Raw genomic sequence first — 16,275 nt, 5'->3', positions numbered from 1 at the left:
ACAACCTAGCACATGAGCATACACCATCCCACTCTACCAGTGCACATCCCAGCACACAAGCATACACAAGTACCCATCGTCCCTTTCTTCCATTGCACATCCCAGCACACACACGAGCGCACTGCTGCCTCCACAACCAGACCTTCCATTCAGAAGCTGGTTTCTGATGTAACACAGGCTGGAGACTACGCTCGTGCTGATTGGCATCATAAATATTAGTCTACTTTAGGAAACGCTGTTGAGCTCTAAGGCAGAAGAGAGGGCTCCTTCAGCAGCGGATGAAGATGGATGGCAAACCTCACCCTTGGCATGCTGGTGCGCCAGCTGGTGATTCCTATGAGAGGGAGAGGGCAGCCAAGGAACGTCCTGCCTGCCAGGGAAGAGCTGAAGGCATGCGCCTGCTACCACCTGTGCCTGTTAGATCGGCCGCTGACAACCATGCTCACTTAGGACTCAGAGAGAGAGAGAGAGAGACCGACAAATAGACAGACAGACAGACAGAAACACAGAGAGAGAGAGAGAGAGAGAGAGAGAAAGAGAGAGAGAGAGAAGACCCTGACTGTCAAAACATTCTAAACCTCTCTCTAATTACTCTGTGAGAAATGCTTAGGGTACTTTGCTAAGTTCATCCTTAGTAAGTCCTTAGACATGTGAAAAAGACCACACACACATGTGTGCGTGCACACACACAAACAGTCACTAAAGAGCCACAGCATACCCTGCCTCTTTAAAACTGCTAGGGTAAAGTCCGTTTCACGCAGGCAAGGGTTAAAGCAGAGCACACACAGCACCATCTCCACCAGCCGAGGACGTCCATGAGGTTGCCTTTGTGATTTAAGAGCTTCTTTTATCCTCCCAGCATGTTAGCTAGTAGAGCTCTCCAAAAGCTTCGTCTATGTCTTCGGGGAGCAGATACTCAAATGTATGTTCATAAATATGCACGCACACACACACAGTTTTTCAGTCATACACAGCACACAAACATATGGGTTCCCTTTAAAGAATGAAACCCCCACACACAGCCAAACCAACATGTGGTTTCCTTTTTGCTTTAAAACATGCACACGTGCGCACACGTGCACACGTGTGCGCACGTGCACAAAAACACACACAGATTTCCTTGAGGTGCCACTGGAAGCCATGTTATTCTAACCAATAAAAATGGGAAGAAAAAAATTAAGAAACTCCTACTTACATCATAATGAGAATTTTTAATTTTTTTTCTCCAAAGAAGTCAATGAGGGCAAGGCAGGTGGCAGAGCAGCCAGAGCCCCCACTCCCCTTGGCCAGCAGCAAAACAAAGCCCCACCCCTTTGCCAACACTGATTCTCTTACTTCACTGAAACACAAAGGGCATCAAAGCACAGGTGGGTGGGTCTCACAAAGTAATAATCCAATAGGATCCAGGTCCAATCTCTGTAAACCTTACTTTATTTAGCTCAAATATACAGAACATTTTCCATTCATCACCGGATTCTTTTTGTCATTGTCACTAGGAATGTGAATGTTTACCATTTAAACTTTTGGCTGAAAAAAATTGTGATAATTGATTATTGTAGCTAAACATAGCTAAGATTTAAATGTTTCATGTATAGTCACCACTACACAACTCCTAATTCTAAAGTTGCAATATGTTAATGTAAGTTTCAAATTTTTTTTGTGTGTGTGTGTGTGTGTGTGAAGGCACTGGGTAAGTAAACTTTGCTCTTGCAAGTCCATAAAGGAACAGCAGTTTGAAACAGAGACCCAGTCACGTGACACACACGAGACTCTGAAGCTACTGAGAGTCCAAAGAGCACTCAACCATGCCATCATTATTCCACCTAGAAATACAACTAAAACTAGTGTATGACTGATCAAAATGTCAGTGTGTGAAAGAGGATGTTTGGGGGCGGTGGATGGACAGATTGACTCTGGTATGGTACAATTTACAGGAAGCTACAGTATTTTTCCAGATTTATGAATGAGTGTAGAAAGTGGCACATGAGTCATCACATTAACCCAACAAAGGCATGCAGCTGCAGATCTCACGCACTACGATCATAACTCTGTACACACTCTCACACACTACGATCACAGCCCTTCATACACTCAGCACAGCTTCACTCAGGGTCACACATAACCTCACAGACAACCACACCTCACACACAGCTCCACATACCTCCTCCCACATCTTCACACCAACCTGCACACACAGCATCACACTCCACATACAACCCTGTACTCACCACACTGTACACACAACTTCAAGCCACCCTGCACACAGCCTCAGACAATTCCTTACACAGCATCACATGCAGACCTCCGCACATCTTCAGCCCCACACCCCTCCAAAACAGCCCCACATCACCTCCGTCTTGCAGAAACCTCCAACCCAACTGAACCAAAAAAGGACTGGTAACCAGTTCAAGGTACCCCTTTCAGGAATCCTGTCAAGCCAACACACTCAAGTTCTGAAAGATGGCAACAGCTTTTGGTTAGCTCCTGGTTAGCACAGGGTTAACACAATGAGCCAGACTCTTTTGTCTAACTTCATCTGGTTATAATTCATAAACCAGACTACTGAGAAGAGCTTTAAACCGCTACCGCTTGGATGAACCATCAAACAGTTTGGAAGAAGAATAAGAAAGCTTGTCCAGCAGCTTTCTACCACTCACATCCTGTTTTTTTCTCTCTCTCTCCTCCCCCTGGCGCCTTGCCTCTTTTGAGATGTGTACTAAGTAAGAGGTTGGGCCTGGGCCTGGGCCTGGGGCTGGGGTTGGGTCTGGGGTTGGTGTTGGCGTTGGCATTGGCGTTGGGGATGGGTTGGTTTGGGGCTGGGGCTGGGCCTGGGCCTGGGGCTGGGAATGGGGTTGGGTTGGGTTGGGGTTGGCGTTGGGGTTGGCATTGGTGATGGCGTTGGGGTTGGGGCTGGGGCTGGAGAGTGCTCCTGTTGTCTGTTCCATGGGGTTTCTTTAAAAGGTTTCCAAAAACAGTGGAAATGTAAAGCTGCCCATACATGCCTGGGCAAGGAGTGGGATTATGCTGCATTAAGAAAAAAAAAACAAAAAAAACCACACACACAAACACACAAACACACACACACACACACACACACACACAATTCTCTAAGTATCTCCTTCACAGGCTCTGCTCTTCATCACTTTTCTGACTAAAGTTTTAGGAATTCGTGACTAATAAAACACCCCCCCCCCCCCTTCTGCGGGATCTCTCTAACACAAGTGCACACATGCACGCACGCACGCAAACACAAATTTCCACCCTCACTGTGAACCACAGGGCAAGGCAAATCACCTGTACTAGAAACTCTGACACTCTGCATGGCTGGTGAGAGCCACTCTCAAATCTTTATTTAAATCTGTCAGTTGTGATGTACCATTGCTCTCGCTCGCAATTTCTAAGTAAAAAGCGATGACGTGGTGTAACAGGCTGTTTCTCTCACCTCCTCTTCCGGTAAGAGCAGCTATCAGTCCATCATCTACATCCTAGGTGGACTATAGAGGGAGAGGGTGGGCAGGCAGACAGACAGACAGCCTGAGTGCAAGAGCACAGGTGGCCTGGTCTGATGACTGTTCGCAACCGGTCACTGCGACCTTGACGGTCTGTGAGATAAAATTCTTCAGCTAAAGTCACTTATGACATGAACAACAGTGAGACGCCGGTGCTGGCGGCTCTTAGTGCAGAGCTGCTGGGAGACCCAGGCAGGACTGCAGATGTGTGGTCGCTCATTCTGCAGGGCAACTGGAGGACAGGCTGTCGGCCCTGGCGGTGTTCCGCACATATTCCGCACATTTTTCCAAATTGCTCCAGTCTGTTATGTGGCATGGCTGTGGATGCAAGGAATGCGAGCTATGTGGGTTAAAGCTGATTCACCGGCATTTGGTGGGGACAGTGTGCTCGGAGAAGCATCAAGGAGCAGGTCTGCGCAGTTGTGTGAGGCAGCCTCCCTGAGATGCCTGGGGTGGTAAGCTATCATCCAGCTGACCTGAGGCTGGACACTACCGTCAAGATGATTTAAAGCTGAACGCCATCATCCAGCTGACTTAAGGCTGGATGCCATCATCCAGCTGACATGATGGTAGACACCATCCAGATGGCCTATTGCCCCCAGCTCTTTTTTCTCAGTTGGGGGTGGCTGGACAAACTTGCTTGTCTGGAATGCAGCGACCTGAAGGGCCCAAGCAAAACGAGGCTGCAAGGCAGACAGACACAAGACATAGCACACACACACACACACACACACACACACACACACACACACACAGGCACAAAAACACACAGGCCGATACAGACACGACAAACACACACACAAAGTGAGCATGGCCAGAGCCAAGCCAGCAGCCAGCCTGGCTGTTGAGGAGAGAGGTGGGTGGCTGAGCCAGCGTTGTGGACGCTGAGGAAACCTACCTAATGTCTAGAGCTGTTAACAGGGTCTGCTAAGAACAGTGATGGTTGGGGGTCAAATTGGAGTAAAATTGTCGAGATGGGACGGAAATTCATCAGAGTGAGTGGGAAGGAAAAGTGGGTTGTGGACTGTTCCTGCTGTCAGGAGTCTTGGGTTGTGTTTCTACACTTGACATTTCTCTGGCATTTTCCCCTCAGCACGTCTCCTTACTTGGCTCTAGCGACGTCCTCCCCACACAAACACACACCCAGACAGGTAGACACTATTCTGTACACAACTGTGCCACCCACTAAGACCATAAGAAGTTCAGCTGAGGCAAAGCTATCGTCCTAACAAAGAGAGACAAGAAAACAACTGTTTCATAAAGCTCTCTCCTTCTGAAAAAACTCAAAAGATCAAACATGGTGGTCATCCTTTTCTGGAGAGAAGTAACTCAACTCTTTGTAAGTTGAAAAAGTAATGTGAAGAAGTAAAATATGGAGGGTTACATGGTCTTGAAACCCTGATCAAAGGCAGCTCCACGTGTTCCAGTGACTGGGGCAGAACACAAGACACATTACTTCAGCAGTAATTGTGTGTGAACGTGTTATTAGACAGTAGCTCATGTCAAAGGGCTTTGATCATCTGGTCAACAAACCGTGCCCAGGCTGCCCACAGACAATGAGTGATGCTGTTTACATACACACACATACACTCGCACATATACACATACAAACAAAGACCCTATGAGAGGCAACAGAAACAAGTACATGCTAGAACAAGTTGAAGAATGTCCTAGTCCACTGGTTTAACACTGTTAAAACACACGCTATAGCTCTGGAAAAGACACCCCACATCTCATTTCATCCATGTACACACACACACACACACACACACACACACACACAAACACACCAGCAAGTTGAGCGAGTGGAAGCGGACAGCATCGCTCCGTGGTGTAATTAGAGAGCGCCACTCTCACAGAGGAGCCTGCTCCAGATTGACTACAAAACCACTTCGGGCCCTTGAAGAAACATCTGCGCTTAAGAAAAACAAGGCAATTATGGAGGGAGGGAAGGGAGGAGAAGCAGGGAGAGAGAGAGAGAGAGAGAGAGAGAGAGAGAGAGAGAGAGAGAGAGAGAGAGAGAGAGAGGAGGAAATAACAGAGAGAAGCAAAGGACAAGAGAGACAGGGATGGATCTGCCCTTCACAGTGTGCCAGAGAGGGCCAAACAAGTCTGCACTGATGCCTTGTCTAACCCCCCAGACAACTCCTCCCTCATATCACCGCTCCATTGCCTTCCTCCCCTATTAGCCCTTATCTTCAGAAACCTCAAGGTCCTCCTTTCATGTGCTTGTTTGAGCTCACCTCATTTTCACTTTGGTCCATCGACTGGTAAACATGTCTGGGGAGGGGCGGTTTGGTTGCTCTCCCTTACCCTCTTGATTTTTTTTTTCACCTATATTTTTTCTCCTTCTCAAAGTTTTCTGTTTTCTTTCCAGTGGAAATCAGCCCTCATGGGCTGGACAAGACAGCAGCGGATGACAAAGTCTCATACAAATGGCAGTGGTACCATTTCCCACATGCGTATCTGCATCCCTTTAGATGCTTTGTAGGGGAAGTGGAGGCAGAAAAAATAATAAAATCGCCGGACAGGTGGCGGTTGGCGTGCGTGTTTCCAGTAAGCCCTCTGGAAAGCACTGGCAAATTAGCAGGACCTTCAGCGGGGCCTTTCTGCTGTGACTACCAACCCTTCCCTTTGTTTTTGTGTTGTTCTGAGTGAGCCTTGGATATGGATGACTCACTCAGCCCCCAAAGACACACCATTCAGACACAACATTAGCATAGAGAGCAGGTGTGCAGGGAAGCAGGTGCCAACATGTACTAGCAGGGACTGCTGGGAATGGTCGGGATCAGCACACAGGAGGGTCAGTGGAGGGGGAAAAAAAAAAAAGTAAAATAAATGTAAAAATAACAATAATAACCCAAAAGGCCACATCCGGTCTGCCGTTGTTCCCTGTTGAGGGCTACTGAGAACCCCTCATAACCAGTTCACACTCCAGTGACCTGGCAAAAGATCCAGCCATAAACACCAACAAACAGTGCTTTGTTTCCGGCCAAAGCTCAACACTTGGGGTGGGTGGGTGGGGGGGTCTCTTGGGACTCGCGTCGCGTGGCCGAAGAACGGGTACTGAAAGCTGCACGGGCCACACCAAGCCCCGGAAAGAGCTGGAGCCCACTCCTGCACTGCTCTCTATTCTTCCCACCATTCTTGTGGGCTTGAGAGAGGAAGAAAGAGCAAATAATGAGAAGCAGGAATCCGCCTTTTCCCAGGCATTCCGGGCCAACCCCCAGCCAGATGTGAGCGCTATGTTGGCATCCATTTCTGTGAACCAACCGTCTCTGAGATAAAGGCATGCAGATGATGGCATGTTGGCACCCAGTGGAAAAATACAGTCTAACGTACTGTATAGTGAATGAACTCTATTCAGCTGCTGGAAGACATCCTACAACTAGCTTTGTGTGAGGCTCAGATCTGCTATACTTCAATATGGTCTTTCTTATTACAAATTCTGAAGTGTGAAATAGTTCCACAAAGACAAATTTAAGTAATAATATCCATGTTGGGATATGTGATACCCTGCTGTCAAAGAGCAATCTCAAATTACTATCTGGTCACAAAGAACGCAGGATAGTATCCAATTCATAAAAGTCATTATTTTCACTCCCTATTTTCTGCAGATGGTATCTAACAGTGCACCACCTCAGGTCATATGGATTTTTGCTTTCCTTTCAGTAGAGGGAAACAAGCTGAAGCACCAACTTCCTTGACTGTTGTCATAGCTTTTAATTAATTGCTAGGCTGTCTAGTCATAACTCTTTCAACACAACACAGATAAGACTAGCCAAATATTTACCTGAAAAGCATCCGCCAGAGAGACAGGCCTTCTGCTATGTAGCAATGCAAATAGTTGATGAAGCTTTAGCTTAGCATTAGCTGTATACTGTTCCACTGCTTAAATGAAAAAGTGCTGCCCGGAGTACAATGGGGACTGATACATTACAAAAATTTCCCCACTGAACATATATCAGCTAAAATATGACCGATGATATAAGTTCCATCCATAATGAAAATAAAAGTAATTAGCTTGTAGCTAGTGAAAGTGCCACACATCCAGAGCCATGACAACAGTCAGTGATGTGTCCAATGATACAGCTTCCTCTGTTCATGGGAGATGTTTAGTGATTAGATTAGCAAGCTGTTTCAAACTACTGCCTAACTATTCTGTACTGACACAACTGATAACATTAAGTAGTAAAATTCATTGGTTCAAAGACACCTGAATCTTTTTCATAAGGAGAACTAAACAAATCTTGACCATCTCCAGCAAAAACCAATCATAAAGCAATGCGTGAGCAATGTTCACCGCTGGGCAGAGAAAGCACCCTGCTACTGACCCTGATGCCACCATTCTTACCTTTCTGGCAGTGGTTGGAAGTCCAGCAGCGGTAGCTGTAATTATCATTGAAGCTAGTCCTGATGCATTGAGGGTTGTCTTCCATAATACCTGGGCACACGTCCCCGCACTCTTTGGACTGCTTGTTCCCCGCGACGTAGTTATTAAACTCCGCATCCATGATGAGTGACCAGTCCACTGAGTCGAGATAGCACAGCTCTGGGTTCTTCTCGATCCTTATGGCCCCGCGTGTAATGTTCCTCAGGTTGTACAGACCGATGTCCTTCAGGCTGGTCATCTCAAAGATCACCAGGGCGTAATTGTAGAAAAGATTGCGCCCCCGGATGATGCTGAGGTTGGGGAAGAGAGTGCTCAAGCTGTCCAGGCCGGCCACGCGGAACAAGAGCAGGTAGTCGGTCACCATGGTGAGCCTGGGGAAGCTGAGCGTGCGGAACTCCTGGTACGGGTTGTGGTTCTTGTCACCAATCAGGAGGATCTGCAGGTAGCCCTCCACCACTGTGCAGTTCTCCAGCTTCTTGAACTCACTGATGTCATTGCGAATGTCAATATGAGGACCACAGACTGCATGAGGGAAAAAGAAATGAGAAAATACCATCAGACATTTTAACCTCAATAACAACAGAGACATAACTCAAAGCATTATCAATACATAAATAAGAAATCTTCTCTAAGAGGCTGAAATAGTTTTTCTGTTCTGTTTGAAAATCTGTTTTGAATGGAGAACATTTAATGAGAAATCATGTCACACTCAATAAGAAGCAGAACTGAACACACTGCTGATCAAAAGGATAAAAGCAGATGATTTATTCATATTCATATACAGATTCATGCAAGGTTTATGTCCTGTGGACGCACTTGTTTGTGAAATTCGGAGGACAACACACATGTAGTATGTCAGAACAATCTTAACTTACTGCAGTTTATAAAAGGACCAGTGGTGTTATCCTCCTACATATCCTAAACACATATATAACCCACTCCACACATTTCTGCAACACTTTGTTCCCACTTCAAACAAGAGTACATTGTTGCTTTTGTCTTGTTTTCTCTATTTTTTACAGACTGATGTTGACAGTGCGGTCTATAGACTGATGTCGATTGTGAGGTCTGCAGACTGTGTGGCTCTGAGACCAAAGAAAAGGACAAACAGCAGCAGTCAAAAGATTGCAGTCTGGGACCACAGAGTCTGAAGTGCCGCAGACACGGACATGTACAAAGAAGCACACGTCCTCGGCGCGGTCCAGAAGATCCAATAATCTTCTGAAAAACATGTCTCTCATTCACCCCACATGACCCTCGCGTATAAAAAGGCCATCCACGTCTGCGGTCCACACAGAAAACATCCCATATGAAAGACCACAGAGTTCAAAACAGATCCTGCCCTCCTCCTCCACTCTCTCTTTCTCTCTCTCTCTCTCTCTCTCTCTCTCTCTCTCTCTCACACACACACACACACATACACGCATAGAAATACAAGCTCATGTTTTATTTAGAAGAATTATCTCTCCTTTTAATTGTGGCTGTCAGTGGGAACAGCTATCCAGAAGCAGTTAATTTATTTCATCCTTTCAGTAAGAGCATTGACTAACAGATATAGCTGTCCTGGTGGACACAGAAGCCAGTGTGTACCCAAAAGCTCTCCTAGATCACTTTCAGCAGATGGGTCAAATAAGCAGGGCCATCTTACTGCACATCATAACCTCCTGCTCTGACTACAGGCATTACCTTAACATTTATATGATTTGGCAGGCTCCCTTAACCAGAGTGACTAACAGTGCTGTACTGCTTAGAAATCTAACTGTCAGCCTTAGTTTTCCAGCACCTTGCTCTAACAGTTGAAATACACTCTGCTTTGCATATGGGAATTTTAAATGCTATCAAAATAACCTGCTATGGGGTATCTAAAACATGAGGAAGTAGTTGCACCAGAGCACAAACAACTTTATAGGCAAAACACTTCAAAGTGTAAATCTGCATACTGGAAGGCTTTGGAGATGAGTAAATGAAACCGCCTGACATAGGAGCTCTTTTGGCTAACCCTTCGACTTTCAACCTCAGACAGGTTTAGGTCACTCTCTCTCCAACAGCCAGCATCACAGGGGCCCAGCAATGAACTGAACTAAAATGACATGTTGTCAGGTGCCATTTCCTGACAATGTCAAAACACCATCTCCTCATGGCCTGCATTAGAACAGGGCACTTTGACTGGCACGCAGTCCAGACAGGTCAGAACCTAGGATCTGGTTTTATTTCCTCCTGTACTGTTTCCTCATGAGGAAAACACTCTTGTCTGCTGTGCTACTGTCGAGCCAGCAGGCGGCTGGATCCAGGTGCTGCCAAGAATGCGAGGCGCATTCGAAGCGTCTTGTTCGCCCAGTTCGTACAGAACAACTAGCGTATTGTTTGTTGCGATGAATGGCCTTTATCCACTCCTGTCAGCGTAGCAGGGGCGTCCAAATTTAGAACGGAAGTGATTGCTCCGCAAGAAAATAGTGTTTGCTTTCTCCGTTCGCAGCGAATGCTCCGGGCCACGCTCGGGAGCCAGGGAGCTCCATGTCCCCTTTGTCTTCATCCTGCCATTTTTTTTGCACTCTCTCCTCTCACAGCCAGAAAGAGAGGGAGGGGGCTAAATCTGCTCAAACACAAAGACTAATTTGTTTGTTGGTAAATAGAAACTCGGGGCTTCAGTTCCTGTTGTATCCATTAATACAATCAGACAGTCTGGTGTGAGAGGGATGGACACAGGAGAATCAGCCCTGCACTGCAGAACAAAAGAAGAGAACTTGATAAGATGGGCTTATGCGTGAAATAGCTCATAACAAAATACCTATAACTGTCTTCCAGATGCAGTCAGAACATGTTCACTGTACTGGACTAAGTGTACTTTTAACAAAGAACAATGAAATCTCTCCCTCTTGGTAGAACTGCTCTATGTAAGCTGCCTGGAACCAGCTGACACCAACATGTGCCCACCAGTTGAACTCCACAGTCAATCCAGTGAGTGAGCCCAGGCCTTGGCTCTCACTCCATTCTCCAAAATCCAGCTCTTCTGTGATCACAGTCCCCGGCACGTCCAGTGAAAAAGGCATCTTAACCCCCTTCTCTTGGCCCATCCTGCTGGGATCCTGCTTCAGTGAGTCAGGATTTCATTAGGCCTTGAGCTTTGAGAGCAGCCAACACCACCACCAAAGGTGCAAGCAAAGCTCGTAAAGGCAAAACCACAGATGCCTGGATTTTTGTAATATAAACCTCTAGGGTAAAAATAACTGTAGTATTTTTGGGTACTGACCTAGATCTCAGTTTGTAGGAAATTAACCTATACATGGATTTAAAAAACCTTTTAGCTTTTAAAAATAAAGTATGAGGAGTAATATATTAAAATTAACATTTAGTATGAGGTACACATACATTTTTTGGTAAGTAGTTGTATGCTTTGTGGGCTATCATTAAATGTAGTCTTAATGTGAAGTTTCACAATTGTAACTATACATTAACTATTCAGTGTTTATAGATTAATTGCTCCATCAATATGTATCCAAAACTAGGTAATTCTGGAGGTTAGGTCAGCAGGCCTCCATGTGTAACACAGATTTTAAATCAATGAGCTGTCAAATTGCTTACAAATCAGCTGTTCCAAAATCAGATGTTCCCAGCAGACTATTTCCTGATAACAATCACAATGGCTTACAATGCAAATTGCAAAGCTTGCTAACAAGCGTTACATATAAATTTAAATGTTTAGCTGAATGTACTGAGTTTATCATTCTTGCTTGCCATTTTGCCAAATCCTGTGATCCAGAATTTGACACCATTGTGAATAATTATACCAAACCCAGAGCTTTATATTCCATGTGTTTACTGTTCAGAGTGATTCTAACAAGAGATAAGCACAGTGAGTAGAAGCAGGAGCCTGCGTCTTTTTTCACTCCTTCACCACACCCACCAATGCATCATGCAACCAATCACGGCAAGAGAAGGCGGCGAGCAGCACGGCTGGGAAACGGCCTGTGGCCGTTGAAGTAGGCGCCTCAAGTCCGCCGGGCTCCAGGAGGGCAAACAAGAGAGCTAGGCACCCCTTCCTCTCAGCATGCTGTTCACACCACAGCGCAAACAGACATATCGGGAATTCAGAGTCTGCTGTTTGCGTTTGATAACCTGGCCCTGGCCTTGCGAAGGAATCCCAACATCTCTGAATGGGGAGGAGGGCCATGAAGCCTCAGGGCACCTGGGCAAACGTGAGCTCTTTACAATCAAAGATAAGCTCACTGATATTTTTTCAATCCAAGGTAGGTTCAGTAAAGTTTCACAGATATTAATAGTTCTCAGATACTGAGTTTAAATATTGCCGGACATGAACATTCACACTTTCTGTTTGTTAACATAATGTAACTATATTTGACCAAAAGCTTGGCCAAGATCACTCCAATGCATATACTGTTAAATGTAATAAAATATAAAAAACTAAAAAATTAAAGCTAAAGCATTGAATCTCTACCAAGTACACTTGCCTTCAGAATCTTTCTTGTTGCTTTTATAAACATGTTTACTGTTCGTAAAATGTCCAGTTCTCTACAAGTGTTTTTAAAAAATTACAATTATCTATATGAAAAAAAAAAATCCTAAAGAAATAGCAGCTCTTCGAGAACAGATCTTCAAAGGTTCATCAGAGGTTACTGGAAACATTTATGAGTAAGTGACCATTCTCGGAAGAGAGCATAATTGTGTCATTTTCTGGACTTCTTGTCGTTAACTACAGGAGGGCAGTTAGAGTGCGGAAGGCTTCCTTCCTGGTTTAGATCCCGAATAAGGTTTAAAGTCCATCAGCCTCGTATGCTACATACTTTGCCTGTGTTTGCATGTTCCGTCAGCACACTTGCTATTGATGAACCAAAAATGGCAGGATCTGCTCCAATTATGGCGAGTGTTTTATGACAGGCCAGTCCTAGAGGACGGAAGGACTATACAAATGCCTCACGCGCACTGAGAAAAGCGTGACTGAGGCACCGGCTGGCACGCCAAAGCACACGCACCTGCCACCTCTGCTCCCATTAATCCCTCACATGATGGAAGTCATCTGACCACTATGGCGGGTGTGCGCTTCCCTTTGGTGGCCTTCACATCCAAAAGCACGAGCTCATGTGTCAGTGCGTGGCTCGTAACCCTACACGGCCTCTGCCCTCCCCCTTCTGCCCACTGTATTCAGCCTTCAACAGCATTGCCACAGGGTGCATCGTAAAAAGTAGCGTCAGAAAACACGCAAGGAAGATGATTCCTGCTCTCGGGTGAGGACAGTTAAGATGACACTCAAATGTTCTTTCTGCTCACTATTAATCTGCCAGTGCAGCTGTTTAATTTTGACAGTGTTGGTAATTGTCACCTGAGACGAGATTGGTTACTACCGTTTTCTGGAACTGTTTAGATTGGCTGTCTATCAGTGGTCTTGCTGCATGAAAAACACTGTAATACGACTTTCATCATAAAGACCTTGACAGCACAATGGTGTTAGCTAAAAATGCTGCCTTTAAATGGGCAACTTAATTTTACCCTTGTGAATATTCACTTATCACAATTACAATTTTTAAATCACTAACACAAATTCGAATATTTTGAATGTAATTCAACAAACGTCATCAGTTTCCAAAAGGAAACCTCTTTTGGCAAAATGTTATACAGCATTCACCTCATACATACAACATGTAGATCTCCTAAACTCTTTTTTTTAACCATAAGCAAGTCATCTTAAAGTACAGTTAACCATAATCTTATGTTGTCATTAAGAAAAACACCAAAAAACACAGAGATATCATGTTTTAAACACTATCAGATTTAATAGTTAACATGTAGTTCTAAATGTGTAACCAACCAACAGACAACGATAATGCAGTTTGAAACTACAGAAGGTAACAATTTAACTGAAAAACGTAAATAATTGAAGAAACCAGATGTACAGATGCTAACAGAAGTGTGATAACATCAATATAGTGGTCTGTGTAAAATGTTGAGCAGGCCCAGTTGACCTTTATTTTGGATCAAGATGGCAAAAGGAACAGATCTGCGATTCTGAGAGAGTATTCATTATTGGAGCAGGAGCTTCAGTCAAATGTTGTCTAATGTTTTGCCAGAAGAGTTTTCCTTTTGAAAACTGAAGACAATGTTTGATTGATTGTGTTCAAAACATTAGGATGTGTGTATTAGTGGTTAAACACCTGCAATTGTATTTAGTGAAAATTCACAAACTTGCATATTTACCGTCTACTGTCGGTCACCTCAGCTTGAGCGTCGGACCTAATCAGGTATACTAGACTGCTCACCAATTATACAATCAGCAGTCATCCAGTAGAAAGCACTAAAGGAAATGAGCATGTAAAACTGCAGCCTATCCTCAGAGTAAGGCACACTCTACACTGCAGAAAACAATGGTGCACGGGGGGAGTGCTTCATTTGTTCCATTAGGGTGAACTGCATTTGACAGAGTATGTGCAGCCGCTGGAATACACACAAGCAGATAATCTGACAGTGCTCTTTAAATTAGCATTTTAATTAAGCGCTGTAAACCTCATCTAGCTGCTCACCGGAGCCCTAAGATGATCTGAGTGCCACAGTCACTTTGCCGGCAAAGGACTAGCACAGTGACACAGATTCAGTGCCTCAGATTACCATGCTGCACGGGCTGAACGAGCATGAATGATCCCTCACCAGCATGAGGGAGGGAGGGAGGGAGAGAGAGAGAGAGAGAGAGAGAGAGAGAGAGAGAGAGAGAGAGAGAGAGAGAGAGAGAGAGAGAGAAAGAGAGAGAGAGAATGTGACAGGAAAGAAACAAATAAAACAAGAGGAGAAAGGAAAAGAGATAAACAGAAAACGAGAGAAAGTAAAGTTAGACAGGAGAGAGAAAGAGAGAGAATGTGAGTTTCTGACTGTCTAGCCAACACAAAGTGTATGAGTCATAAGAACAGCAGAGGCCTACACCATCTCAGTCACGAGCAACAGATGCCACAATGGACGCCGGAACTGCAGAGCTGAAGGTATGTAAAGGTAGGCACCCAAGTAAAAAACAAAAGAAGAAAGACTCCACCCCTCAAAACTACCTTCAGGGTAGGTCACCTTGGTCATGGCCATTTCTGGACAACTTTTTTGGTACCATGGATACAGCTGAAACTAGAGCTCAACACCTACATTTCTGGCATTTAACAACTCAAAGATGAGGCTGTTTACAATGTGTGCTTTACATACAGATGTGTGTGTCCAAGGGAAGAGGGGAAAAAAATGTTAGCTTTTAATCTCGCCTTTTCACCCACAGCAAGTTCCCAGTCGCAGCCAAGGAGTCAGAGGGGCAAACCTATGACTAATGCTGGCACAGAGCAGAGGTTTTTTCTTTAAATACTGTGTGTGTGTCTGACAGAAACTTGTGCATCCATTCGCAAGGCAGTCCAGAGACCGCCCGTACGAACGGCAGAAGGCCGGTGAAACAGTTCACAAACTCCCTACTCTTCTGCTTAACAAATCCTCGTCTGTTTCTCCTGCCTATGTATTTATACGTGTTCTATTTTCAACCCCCTGAGTTTCTCCTCTGCCTCTCACTCGATGAACCGTGCACTCTTGTTTGTTGTATACTTGGAAGAAATGGCAAGGAAAGTTTACTGTGGTGAAACTTGAAAAGGGGCTAAATTACATTTTATTAGTCTGACCAGATTATTAAAATGAACGACATAAAGAAAAGTTTGAGACCATGTAAACCTTCTAATGGCGTATGGCCATTAATTTGGGCTCATGTAGTTCAGCCTGGATTTATTTAGTGGAGGGTATGAATGTTAGAAGGGAAACAAACTCAGAAACCAAATTTCTGCAATGGTCAGTTTAAGTCCTATAGTAAGCCTTGCAATCAATGAAACTAAAGAGAGTATTAACTTTGGTGCTCTGACAACTGGTTTTTGAGAATGTGTTGTGTTACAGCTTATCTTGCTTACTTACAGGGTTACTCATGCACAAATTTTTACATCTAAAACAACCATGCAAGAAAAAAAAAACATGCCTTGCAACAACATATCGATTAAGGCGAGTGCATCAGTGTAGGCCTACTGTGTTTGCTAATTTTATGCAAGAGATGCTTAAAAATTACTTTTTCATTAACATTTAAAAAATTGTTTTTTTAATCTTTATGACCTTAGTTTGCATTCTAACAAACCTGACAATACATCAAATAAACAAAATAAAGCTATGCATGTTACTTTCCTGTTTTTGAAAACATAATCTTGGGGGTTTTGAAGGCTTCAATCATTGCCCCAATGCTCTGAGCTCTGGGTAGAGTGCTACGTTTTTCCATAATGAAGCTATTGCCAAGGTTGTGCTATTCATAATTATAAAAGAAGTAAAAGTACAATTTCAATAAGGTCTGGTGCCATTAAATATCCTTCA

At 44.5% G+C, this 16,275-nt stretch overlaps 1 protein-coding gene across 5 annotated transcripts in view; it reads right to left on the bottom strand.

The window, feature by feature from the left end:
- Positions 1–16,275, bottom strand: part of igf1ra (insulin-like growth factor 1a receptor) — a 76,190-nt gene that overhangs the window by 56,647 nt on the left and 3,268 nt on the right. For all 5 annotated transcript variants that reach the window (XR_014123996.1, XM_081715201.1, XM_081715202.1 and 2 more), the window contains exon 2: positions 7,864–8,424. Coding sequence is in view for 4 of the 5 variants with exons in the window: in XM_081715201.1 (XP_081571327.1) it covers positions 7,864–8,424 (561 nt within the window). In the remaining variant the exon portion in view is untranslated. The remainder of the gene's footprint in view (positions 1–7,863; positions 8,425–16,275) is intronic.

Source organism: Electrophorus electricus, chromosome 6, assembly GCF_041902795.1.
Source record: "Electrophorus electricus isolate QZ-2024a chromosome 6, ASM4190279v1, whole genome shotgun sequence".
NCBI classification, from domain to species: Eukaryota; Metazoa; Chordata; class Actinopteri; order Gymnotiformes; family Gymnotidae; genus Electrophorus; species Electrophorus electricus.
Note: the sequence above shows the minus strand (reverse complement) of the source record. Positions and strands in the feature narration are given on the sequence as shown.